Here is a 13,007-nt window from a genome sequence, read left to right as displayed (position 1 = left end):
GGGAGATTGACAGTCATGTTTAGCTTCTTCCATTTTCTAATGATTGCTCCAACAGTGGACCTTTTTTCACCAAGCTGCTTGGCAATTTCCCCGTAGCCCTTTCCAGCCTTGCGGAGGTGTACAATTTTGTCTCTAGTGTCTTTGGACAGCTCTTTGGTCTTGGCCATGTTAGTAGTTGGATTCTTACTGATTGTTTGGGGTGGACAGGTGTCTTTATGCAGCTAAAGACCTCAAACAGGTGCATCTAATTTAGGATAATAAATGGAGTGGAGGTGGACATTTTGAAGGCAGACTAACAGGTCTTTGAGAGTCAGAATTCTAGCTGATAGACAGGTGTTCAAATACTTATTTGCAGCTGTATCATACAAATAAATAGTTAAAAAAATCATACATTGTGATTTCTGGATTTTATTTTTTTTTTTTTTTTAGATTATGTCTCTCACAGTGGACATGAACCTACGATGACAATTTCAGGCCCCTCCATGATTTCTAAGTGGGACAACTTGCAAAATAGCAGGGTGTTCAAATACTTATTTTCCTCACTGTATATATTCAATCAAATGGAATACAATACGAGACATGCATACATACCCCCCCCACGGTTCCACAGCACACACACATAATCAGCCACAGGCCAGATCGAGATAGCCCGCACAGCAACGATTCGCTCTAAAACAACCAAGGGAGCATTGTGTTTAACCGCGATGCACTACCCGCACACAGCAGACAGTTCCATCAGCATGCAAGCAGACAGCACACTTACCACACAGACCAAGAGCAATGTTGCGTGCATACAGGACGCCACCCGGCGACGCTGCAGGTTTAGGGGTATTAACCACCGGCTAAACTGTTGCGCTGCAGGCCATAACAGCTGTAACAGCACTCGCATCAGCACACCACAACACCGGATCACCATCACCAACAGCCAAAATGCCCAGTCCAGGTAAGAAAGAGACTGACACAGGTGCATCACCACCTGTACTTATAGGCCAAGGCAGTGGCATCCGGTTGTCATGGCACCAGCGCAGTGCCATATAGTGGTGGGAGGGAGAAAAACCCTCAACCTGCCACATCAGCTTAGCTCGTTAAGATCATTAGCACAACTCCCAAACTGAACGGGAGGGTATGCTGACCAGTTTTTAAAGAGTCATGCACAGAAGTCAAAACCTGTTAGAGAAGTTAATTTTGCGGTGACAACAGTTTGGAGCAAAAGGTTCAGTGACGTGTGAAGTTGGAAAGTGATGGTCTACCTTTTGGTTTCGCTGACTTTATGCAGCCTCAACATTAAACGTGCCACATGGACAATGTAATGTTAAAGTTAGATTAGTTACTGTAACGAGTGACTGTGTTCAGGGAGAGAAAAGACATGCCGATAGCATCACACAGTACGTGGCTGCAACTGGACCGAAGGGATGAAGGTGTTTATGCGGGAGCTGCGCTCGGTGCACCACCATAGACTGTAATGGACGTAGTCATCGTGACGTCACCCGTTGGTTTGTGGACTGCCGTTTTGAAGCCTCAGCCCAATCCCAATGTCCCTCCTAAACACTGAGTCCTGAACCCTCACAGACTACTGATGTCACTTGGAAAGTGATTGAGTTTAAGAGGCTGCGAGGGCTCAAAATGCTGTAAACGGGAACGGGACAGCACTTGCCACTTTATCATGTTACCTTGACGACACTGAACCACGGTGCACACTTTTTATTTTATGTTTTTGCCTGATATTTAAGTCCTGCAGGCTCTCGCCCAACAGAGTGGAGGAGAGGTAGCCTAAATGTCAATATATATTTGTAATGAATCAATACACTATTGTTGGTCAAATAGCATCATTAAGCAAAAACTAAGTATGTAATAAGGTGATTGCATTCCTCTGACTTCATGTGTTCTATGCACCATCTTAAGTTAAGAAAACTTTCAACAATATTAACATCATCGCAGGTGTCGATTCCAGTTTGTTTACGGTTTTCTTCTTCTCTTATAATGCGGATTTGCCATGATACTTCTCTCGCTTCTGGGCTTCCCCTGGTAACCTCCGTGTTTCATCTCATACCGCTATGAACTGTGGGCAGTTCCCTCAGCCAAAGTCTGCAGAAATGCGGACTTACGAAAAGGGTCTATAAAGGTCTCAAAATGTCCGCGAGAGAGCCCTCGCACACTTGACAGTGGAACAGCCCTAATCCCTCATGGACTTCCCGGGAACGCGCCTCAAAGTCTGTGAGTCTGTGAGTGGGGACATAGGGATTGGGCCCTCGAGTTTGGCCGATAGGGCGCCGCCATGTCGAGTTTTTGCAACCAGGAAGTGCCCGGAAGTGACAATACGGCGGAGCTAACGGCCGTGAGCGGAGCTAGCTAGCTTGCTTAGCTAAGTGAAACTGTAACTCACGTTAACTGTCATTTTAACAGAGCTGATAACTTTGTCTAGCGAACAACAGTCTTAAAACTAAATGTACCCACCAGAGAAAGTGAACAGCCGACTCCTAATAAGCTTTTTCAGCGGCGCTGGTTAAATTTACACAGTGCCGAGGGTACGAGTCGGCTCTAGCCTGATTGACAGGTCGCCATGGTAACGACTTGTCAATCATAGATAATCCCGCCCTGAAACATACTTTGCTTTGTGGTCTATTTTAAAATAAATGGGACCATAATTTACTAAATGAACATAATTTTGTATTGAAGACCATAAACTCATCAGGAAAGTGTTTACTGAGGTAATTATTCAGCTGAGAAGTAGCCTCATTTTCCCATTATTTCTAATGGAGCCGGACTTCTTTTTACAACCAGAAGAGTCGCCCCCTGCTGGATTTTCAATAGAATGCAGGTTTCAGGGACTTCTGCATCAACTTCATATTGTAGACCGGAAGCTTCCCGATTGGTGTGGAACGGTGGACACCTCTCACCCTCAAGAGGGGTTTCAAGATGGCGGAGTGAGTGGCAACACTTCGGCAGGCTCCAATTAAAATTCGTTAATTAGTCCTTGAAATGTGATTAACCAATGCAATAACCCTCAATTTAAAGGCTGCTCAAGTAAGTGCCAATACTGCAGTGACAAAAGTAGGATACCACAACATTTTGGGAACTTGTTGCTTGTTCTTTTTGCAACCATGTCGGACCACAACTACAACTTGGAGATGCTCCACGAGGCATGTGATGATATCGACATCAATGAAGAATTAGGGGCGGTTGGTCTTTCCGCCAAGGAAGCCAAAATTAACAAAGACCATACACCAATTAAAGAGCCAAATCCCAAGAAACAGAGATACAGAAGTGGAATTGAGGACGAGAACACAGGCGCTGCAATTCTTCAAGCAGTACAAGCTCTGACCCGAAAAATGGACGAACAGACTGAACTTTTGAAAAGCTTTGACAGACGCATTGAAGCAAACACAACTGCGACAAAGAAAAACCGGGAGGACATTGGCACGCTCCAGGAAAGAGTCGACGACCTTCAGAGGAATAATAACCTCCTTAAAGAAGCATGTGCTGAGCAAACCTGATACAAAAGAAGGTGGAAACTGAAGGTTATTGGTCTCCCAGAAAAGGATGGAGAGGACACGAGAGAAGTCATTCTCGGGATACTTACTAGAGTTGTCCCAATGTCTGTGGAGCAGCTGCGAGACACAGTTGACACTGTTCACTGGCTGGGAAGAAGAGGGGACGGCTTTACCTCAAATGTCACACCGAGAGCGATCATCATTCAGTTTGAAATGAGAACAGTGCGGGATGAAGTTTGGAAGAAGTCGAAAGATGCAAGGGTGTGTAAAGACATGCACATACGTTTCAAAGAGGACTTCTCGATGGAAGACCGGAAGGCGCCTACAAAACTGTGGCCATTAGTTCAAGAAGCCAGAAAAAAAGAGGTAAAAGACCATTATTGAAAGAGGGATTCGCCCTGATTGATAACCGAAATGTAGTCCCTGAATAAATCATTTCAGCCTACACTAACCTGACTGAGGTGTTTTGTTCCATGGTTCGGTTATGTGAATATCACACTTTAACTAGGCTACTAAACCTTAGTTACTACTACTCATCCTTAGGTAAAAGCCTAGAGGACTGGAAAATGCTTTATTCAACTGATAAAGTAATAATTGGGGGTGATTTTAACCTGGCCCCTGATCTTTGGTTGGATCGGCGACAAATCGAGGAGACAATTCCACACATTTGATGAAACAATAATTGAACTGACTACAAAGGCTAATCTAATTGACTATTGGAGAATGAAAACCCCCTCAAAAAAGCAATTTACCTGGTTCAATGCATGCAATCCAACAATGGCCAGTGCACAAGACTAGACTATTGGCTAATTTCAAACAATTTGGTTAATGAAGTTGATAGATGTGAAATCTCTTCATGACCCTTAACGGATCATTGTATAATATCTTTGATCCTCTCTCTGGGGGGGAACAAGACTAATATAAACCCCATATGGAAATTCAATAATAGCCTATTGGAAGATACAGAGTTTTGTAAGGAGGTCAAACAGTTGATTAAGGAAGTAAACGAACTGGATATATCTTTTGTGAGCAAATGGGAATGGCTCAAATTTAAAGTGAAGCAGAAAGCAATTAGGACAAGTAAGCAATCATCTAAACTCAAAAAGATAAGACAGAGAGACATCATTTAGTAACATTAACAAACTGTGTTGTAAAGTTGATTTATCAGTGGAAGAACATGCAGAACTAAACCACCTTCAATCCCAACTTGACATTATATATATATATATATGGAGAAAGCCAAGGGGGCATTTATTTGTTCAAGGGCTTGTTGGATGGAAGAAGGGGAAAAAAACTCCTCTTATTTCTTCAGATTGGAAATACAAAGACAGACCAAAAAGAAAATTCAGAAACTTATTATCAATGATGTTATTATTGACAACCAAACTGACAAAGTAGATGAGAAAATCAAACCTTTTACAGTAATCTCTATAAATCCCTTTTTTCTCTGGAAGATTGTTGGTTTTTATTAGAAGAAATCCGAGGTTTCAAAAAGAAAATGGATGATAACTTTAAATAACTTATGGAAGAAGTACTAAGAATTGATGAATTAGATAAAGCTGCTCAACAGATGTCTAAAGGAAAGTCACCTGGAATAGATGGGATAACATTAGAATTTTTTACTTTCTTCTGGAACGATATCAGGGAACTGCTGCACAATGCCTTCTTAAACTGCATATCAAATGGAAGTCTTTCTCCTATGAAACATGGTCTCATCACTCTGATACCCAAGCCTAATAAAGATAACCTTTTACTGGACAATTGGAGACCACTTACCTTATTATGTAATGATTATAAACTATTGGCACTTATGGTTTATGCTAATCGGCTGAACGAGGGATTGTCACATATAATTGATGAGTGTCAATCAGCCTTCATAAGGGGTCGAAACATACATAACCACACTAGGTTGTATAATGGCATATTTAGTTCAGTGTCTTTAAATCCTGGTATAACCCCTAGATTCGAGGTACTACGTGGCATTAGACAATTCGCCAAAATTATTTATTTTAGCCAACCAATTATTTATCATGCTCATAAATAACAATCCCGCTCTGCATGGTATTTCAGTCTTAGATAAGGAATTTAAAATTAGTCAATTTGCGGATGACACAGTAATCTTTTTAAGGAATAAATCTATGGTGGATATTGCTCTCAGTACGGTCTCGATATTCTCTAAAGCTTCAGGACTGTCTCTTAATACTCAAATGTGAGAAATTTCCCATTCATTCATCTAAGGATTCCAGTATTGCTTCGATAAAGGTTAAGACTGAAGTAAAATATTTAGGAATAGTCTTATCTAAAAATGCTATCAGGAGGGAAGATATAAATTTTTCTGACCGTTTAATCGATATGAAAAAGGAGGGAAGATATAAATTTTTCTGACCGTTTAATCGATATGAAAAAGGCACTGAGTCGTTGGTTAACCAGAGACCTCACTATCTTTGGTAGAGTTACGCTATCTAAAACAATTGGCATTTCCAATGTAATTTACCCTTGTTACTCCCTATATGTTTCTTCTAATAATGTTAAAAAAAATCTATTCAATTATTTTCCAATTCCTTTGGAAAAATAAAACCCATTATATTAGGAAAGCACAGCTTGTCAAAGAGTATGAAAAAGGTGGTATCAAAGCCTTGGACTTTGAAGCAATGTTTGGGACCCTTAAGATTAATTGGTTGAAAACATATTTATCACAACCAGACTCTATGTGGTTTCACATACCCAGATCTTTATTTAAAAAAATAGGTGGGCTTGATTTCTTCTTAAAATGTGATTTTGAGGTGACCAAGATTACTGTTAAACTTTCACAATTCCACAAACAACTTCTTCCTTACTGGAAAATTATATTTACCCCCAATTTTTCTCCCCATGGTTCCACCCTATGGAATAACAGGGTCATTACAATAAATAGGAAATCATTATTTAAGATTGATTGGTAGGAGAAGGGCATTGTGTTTGTGGATGATATATTAGACGATAATGGTAACTTTTTAGAACATACTGCTTTTCTGCACAAATAAAATCTAAACTGCACTCAGAAAGAATATAAAAAGATATGTAAAGCAATACCACTACCATTACTACAGCTAATCCAAAACACATTACTGTATGCGAGAATAAGACCTCTACCAACCTTACCCAATCTTGTAATTAATGAATCCATGATAAAAAATGTAATAACAAATATATTTGTACTTTTTAAAATCCAAGCTTTTTTCTGATTATAACAGAGGGCTGTGTGTACAGGTTCCAAATATGGATACCTTGTCCATAGATAAATCACATTTCAAATTCATCAAATGGCCCATTTCCCTGATGCTCTGTAGGGGGCGCTACCGAGCCATAAAATACGAAATTTTTCCACTCCTGATTATGTGCAAATTTTGATGAGTTTTCAAGCATGTGTAGGTCCCCAAAAATGAGATTACTTTGATTACTAAGGTTAAAATCAAGGGCAACTGGACTTGGTTGAAGATACTGGAAGACGTTTCGTCCCTCATCCAAAGGACTTCTTCAGTTCTGACTGACTGGCAGGGAAACTCAGCTCCTGCCAGTCAGTCAGAATTATCAGTATCTTCAACCAAGTCCAGTTGCCCTTGATTTTTAACCTTCGTTGGATGAGAGTAGCTTGTTGTTCAAGCAGGGTAAACCTACATACAGAGGAAGCTCTGCGTCATGCGTATAAAGCCCGACTGTTCTTTCCACCAATATTTTCTCTCTCTCTGTGTGCATCTAAAAAATGATTGCTTCCTGAATAAATAACAGCTGGTATCTGCTGAGTGAAAACCAAGATTAAGTTTCACCGGCGATATTCTGTTTAACGGACTCACCCTCGGGCATCGATAAAACAAATAGCTTAGTAGCCTATCAATGTGAAAGAACAAAAGAAAGCAATGCTCTTTTCAACAACAGGATCAATCCAGTGATCATCTGAACATGTTACAGTGTGAAGTCTACATTTGATCTGCAGAGGGGGGCTCCTATGGTTCCTATGGCTCCTTATTTACTTAACTGTTTCAGTATGCAAAGAAAAACAGAGTGATGTCAGCAAAGAGAAAATGAAACGCCAAAACGTGTTTGCTGTGTAACGGAAACACGAGCTGACCCTCATTGTTCTAATGTAGAAAGCAAAGACTTTATTTAGAGTAATGTCTTTCAGCCTACTTAGTTTGCCTTTAGGGCTGTCTTACATGGTAGAGGCTTCAGTCTTGGAAAGGTATCGTTAACTCTACTAAATCACCCCTCAATGTTTCTTTTTATTCGAGATCTGCCATCACCTACTCATCCTGTGCTATAATAAGTGAGTGGTGAGTAACAAAGTGATGGGTTGTCCCATTAAATAAATAAAAGAAAATTCTTTCAAATAAAGTTTGGTTTATTGAATCCTTCGCGCATTTGTCGTTAAGAGCAGCTGAAAACAGAAAGACAAACTAAGAGTTTTTCATACTTACGTTCCTCCGGATCCTCTAGCTTGGCACCAGGCATGCTGTCAGGGATCATGGCAGAAACAGATGCAGCTATTGTGTTATCAACCAGGATTTATCTGCTACAGGTCACGTTTGACCGGTCTCGGTCAAGTTTGTTCTTTGTTCAGATCGGTAGGGCCAGGACGATTGAAACGCGGGACGAACGACACACAAGTCTGATATGCCAAACTACCTCAGCATATCTTAAGGACTGTCTTACAGCACATACAGTACACAGTAGTCACCGTTACCAGACCCGCGAAAAACCAGGTGGATACGTCACACATTCACGGAGTTATACGGAAAAGGCTGTTTTCAATGACCGAAGGTAAATTCACTCAAGCGGCTGCAGAAGACCATAAAAACGGCGGCCGAGATCTAATCCGAACGCGCATTAACTGTTTGATGTTCTAAAAGTTATATAGCCTATTATGTTTTTATTAAGAATAAGGAAATAGCCATATATATATATTTGCAATTACATGGGCTATTAAGAAGGACAGTGTCAAACATTTTTAACAAAAAACATAATAATAACAAACAATATGAATGTAGGCTCTATCGTTATGTTTCTTCCGCTCCACCCTTATCTAATAAATTTTGTTTTATTTGAAAAATGAAGTGAGAACAGCAAACACTTTTTTATTTTTCTTCCCCGGACTCTGTCATACTGCTGCTGCACTTTCTCTTTCCCTCCGGCTGCTGTTGTGCTCCACTACAGGAGAGAGAGTTAGAGATGATTGTAATTTAAATTTAACAGAACTCATATTATGCTAAATATACATTTTCTGTGGGCATATTCTTTTACTGGATGTGGACATTAAAAATCACCTACAGGCTGTCCAGTTTACTCAAATAATTGAATTGACTTTAACTATATCAGCTACTGAAGAATCATCAAAAGGTCTGAAAAATGTTCTGAAAGAAAATAATTGCATAAAAGTGCAACATCATGGACAGAAAAACGTCTATATTTGAAACAGTATTCATTTAAAGTATAAAAAACATGCGTCATGGTAAAAATTAAACTATTCATATGTAGCCTACTGGTTGTTATTGGTGGAATCCAAATGAAAGTCACATACAGTATCTGTATCTCACTGTGTCGTGTGTGTCATGATAATATGTAGAGATTTCTAACTTGGTGGATGACTTTGGTGATTCATTGCAGTGAAATTAATTCATTATATATTAAGCTGACACTGGAATTACCTTTAAAAACACAAAAGGCCGTGAAAAAATAGGAAACTCTTAGATGAATGTCATTGCACTACTTTGTAAAACTTCAACTGACCATAAACCAATTAAATAGATTAAAAGCGCCATCTAGTGGCCAATCCAGTTATTGATTTTGAAGAAGTCCTGATAGAGTTACCATTAAATAAACTCTGGGAGATCCTCAGAGGGTTCAGTATCTACTGTAAGAGTCAAACAGGACCACCGCTTTTGCCTTGAATGATCAACACGGTTCACTTTTTTCACAAGCCTATGTTAAAACATTACTCACATGGATGTACATTAGTTGCTGTAATTGTTCCTCCTGCCCATGCTCTGTCTCATACTCTGGGCTTCATCTCCCATCACTAACATTGGAAATGCATTAAAGCCGGGGTAGGCAATTTATTTCAGAAGCATATTGTGTTGTATTTGTTACAACATAAATCAATAAATCAGATGCTGCAATTGTTGATTACATGCAGCCCCTTCTGGCTGGTTAAGAGGCGTCAGCAGTTAATGACGACATAAAATAGAGCAATAAATAAAATGTTAATGTTTTTTCATTACATTAATTGAATATCTATTATAGACTTGAGGAATAATAACCAGAATAAGGATTTTTACTTACAATGCTTCAATCAAAATACATCTGTTCAATTTTTTTTAGAAAGCCTGAATGCAAAAAAAATGTTTCCTGTGTGGAATATGTGGCTGTGAAGAAGACGTGTTGGAAGGTTTGTGTACATGTGAACTATAAGCTCTAATTCCTGTTGCTAGTATGTGGTGCTACATGTGAAGTAAATTTTATTAACATAACCCAATATTACAAATTGCAATTCGCAAAAACCTTTAATATACAGCATACAACACAATCTGTCCTTAGACAGACAATTCAAATGAGACATATACAATATTGTGTGTTCAGATTAGATCCACAACAGAAAATCATACAGTTATGACGATCAAATTTAGCAAAAACATGTGTTGTCTGACATGTATACATTTTCATGAATATTGGACGTTGAATGAAAGAGTTAAATATCACTTCATGTGTCCACTGTCCACTACACTGAAACGTTTGCTACGTATTGGACAATGTAGGCTATAGACAAGTTATAACAGCTCCCTGTTTCATTGCAAATCATGCATATTGTCAATCTTGCCATGGCAACACAGTTCCATACAAATTCAAAGCTTTGCAACATAGCATCATGAAGGTCTTTAGATTTAGCTGGCCAGATGTGCGATGGATCTTAATCTGCTAGGAGGACTTTGTCAAAGTATAACATGTAAATTCCTGTTGCCAGTGGTGCTATGACTGTAACTCAGCATTGGTGTCTTCAGGCCTGGAATTATATCAGACATATGGAATTTGAGGCAGATTGTGTTCAAGTTGAACTGCATAACCTCCTAGTGGTTAAAGTGTGAATCCTGAAAATATAAATTCAAAATGGCTGACTTTCCTCTTGTGGTAGGGTATGGCACCAATAAACTCATTTTTTTAAGTCAGGAGGTGTTACACATACCTACAAAATGTTGTACATCTAGGAGAAACGTAGATGTAAGGGCACCTTTGTTGAAATTATTTGAGGGGCGCCATCAAGCCACCTTGCCACACTCAAGCCAAAGACCCATATCAGATAAAAAATTTTGCCTTTGACTTCTGCTGCGGATGTAAACTTGTCAACCATCTCTAGGCCCTAAAAATATGTTTAAATGGTGTAAATAATATGTAATGCAGAGATCGGACCATATTCATGACCATGACAATAGCTAGAGGCTGCACATCTGGTCCCACGCTATTCCTCACAGGGGATCATCAACGATAGCCCTGGCAACAACAATTTTTTACTACAATTTTTTACTAATTACATCCTCAAACCGCAAACTCACTCTCATTCAGAAGCCACAAAGGAGAGGTGCAACAACTTTATCACTTGTTTCAGAAAAAAGTAGACATCATACACTCCGTCCTATCCAACTTCTTTTCCGGTCTGTTTTCCGCCCTGGCCACAGCACAGAAACAGCTCTGGTTAGGGTCACAAATGACCTGCTGATGATGTGGCTCCCTATCTCTTCTCATCCTCCTGAACTTGACTGCAGTGTTCAACACTGTGGACCACAACATCTTCTTTCACCGTCTGCACCATTGGTCTCTCTGACTCTGTCTAAAACCACCAGGAGAACTGAGTATGTTGCCTTGGGAGAGGCTAAATCCCTGACTCACAACATCTACTGTGGTGTCTGTCAAGGCTCAGTGCTCAGCCCCATTTATCCTCTACAAGCTCCTCCTTGGCCGTGTCATTAGCTGCCATGGAATTTCACTTAACTGCTATGCTGATGACAATCAACTTTAGCTCAGGATAAACCCAACCCAATCTGCTGCTATCATCTACTCTGACCACCTGCCTGGAGGAGATAAAGGCATGGATGAAGCAAAACATTCTGTAGCTAAACAGCTCCAAGACTGAGTCCAAAGAATGTTGTCACAGCTTTTAGTTAATTATTTCATAACTGGGCTGATATTTGTCTCACTAGAATGATGTTTGAATATGATATATGTCTAGCATGATAACTACTAAATACCAGGATAATGTTTAAGATGTATATTGATCAATGATAACTTTAAAGATATACTGAACTTTAAGGTGCAGTGTTTTTGCTCAGCCTTCTTTAATGCTCCAAGGCTGTGGCCTTCACATTTTTGCAAGAACACACCCTGCCAGTCAAGCAGTGTTGCTAATTGGCCATAGGGGAAGTTACATTGAAGAATACAATGTGTCAGAGTGAGGGCACATTATGCCTCTGGTCTAGTCTAAGGCAGTGGCGGTTCTAGACCAATTTTATTAAGGGGGCAAGGCTGGGGCACATTCAATCTGGGACAAAGGAGACAAAGGCGATGTTCAAGCTTTCAAAACGTCTTATTTAGTATATATTGTATTGTTTTAGTATGTTTCAGTAACTTACAGTTTTTGTTTCAGTAACTTAGTTATGTGTGTATGGAGGCGCCCTGCAGACACACAGAGGAGGGGAGAGGTTGCAGGTCGGAAGTCTTGAGCCTTGATTGGCGGTGATCGGTACAGCATGTGTGAAACTCAAGAAAGATGATAAGGAAATGCTATAGCTCACTCTTTAGATACTTCCATACACTATGCATGTAATTTACTTTTGTTGTCATATACACTGCTCAAAAAAATAAAGGGAACACTTTAACAATACAGTGTAACTCCAAGTCAATCACACTCCTGTCCAAATGGTATAGACAACAGGCGGAAATTATAGGCAATTAGCAAGACACCCCCAATAAAGGAGTGGTTCTGCAGGTGGTGACCACAGACCACTTCTCAGTTCCTATGCTTCCTGGCTGATGTTTTGGTCACTTTTGAATGCTGGCGGTGCTTTCACTCTAGTGGTAGCATGAGACGGAGTCTACAACCCACACAAGTGGCTGAGGTAGTGCAGCTCATCCAGGATGGCACATCAATGCGAGCTGTGGCAAGAAGGTTTGCTGTGTCTGTCAGCGTAATGTCCAGAGCATGGAGGCGCTACCAGGAGACAGGCCAGTACATCAGGAGACGTGGAGGAGGCCGTAGGAGGGCAACAACCCAGCAGCAGGACCGCTACCTCCGCCTTTGTGCAAGGAAGAGCAGGAGGAGCACTGCCAGAGCCCTGCAAAATGACCTCCAGCAGGCCACAAATGTGCATGTGTCTGCTCAAACGGTCAGAAACAGACTCCATGAGGGTGGTATGAGGGCCCGACGTCCACAGGTGGGGGTTGTGCTTGCAGGACGTTTGGCATTTGCCAGAGAACACCAAGATTGGCAAATTC

General features: G+C 40.3%; 1 protein-coding gene across 2 annotated transcripts in view; it reads right to left on the bottom strand.

Moving 5' to 3' along the window:
• LOC123986178 (GTPase IMAP family member 7-like) overlaps positions 1-8,195 on the bottom strand; it is a 14,772-nt gene extending 6,577 nt beyond the window's left edge. For both annotated transcript variants that reach the window (XM_046074319.1, XM_046074312.1), the window contains exon 1: positions 7,946-8,195. In XM_046074319.1, coding sequence (XP_045930275.1) covers positions 7,946-7,994 — 49 coding nt within the window. In that variant the 5' untranslated portion in view covers positions 7,995-8,195. The remainder of the gene's footprint in view (positions 1-7,945) is intronic.
• Positions 8,196-13,007: the final 4,812 nt, after the last annotated feature.

The sequence above is a fragment of the Micropterus dolomieu genome, linkage group LG02 (genome assembly GCF_021292245.1).
Source record: "Micropterus dolomieu isolate WLL.071019.BEF.003 ecotype Adirondacks linkage group LG02, ASM2129224v1, whole genome shotgun sequence".
Lineage (NCBI taxonomy): Eukaryota > Metazoa > Chordata > Actinopteri > Centrarchiformes > Centrarchidae > Micropterus > Micropterus dolomieu.
The sequence above is the reverse complement of the archived record's forward strand: the minus strand, read 5'-3'. Positions and strand labels throughout refer to the sequence as shown.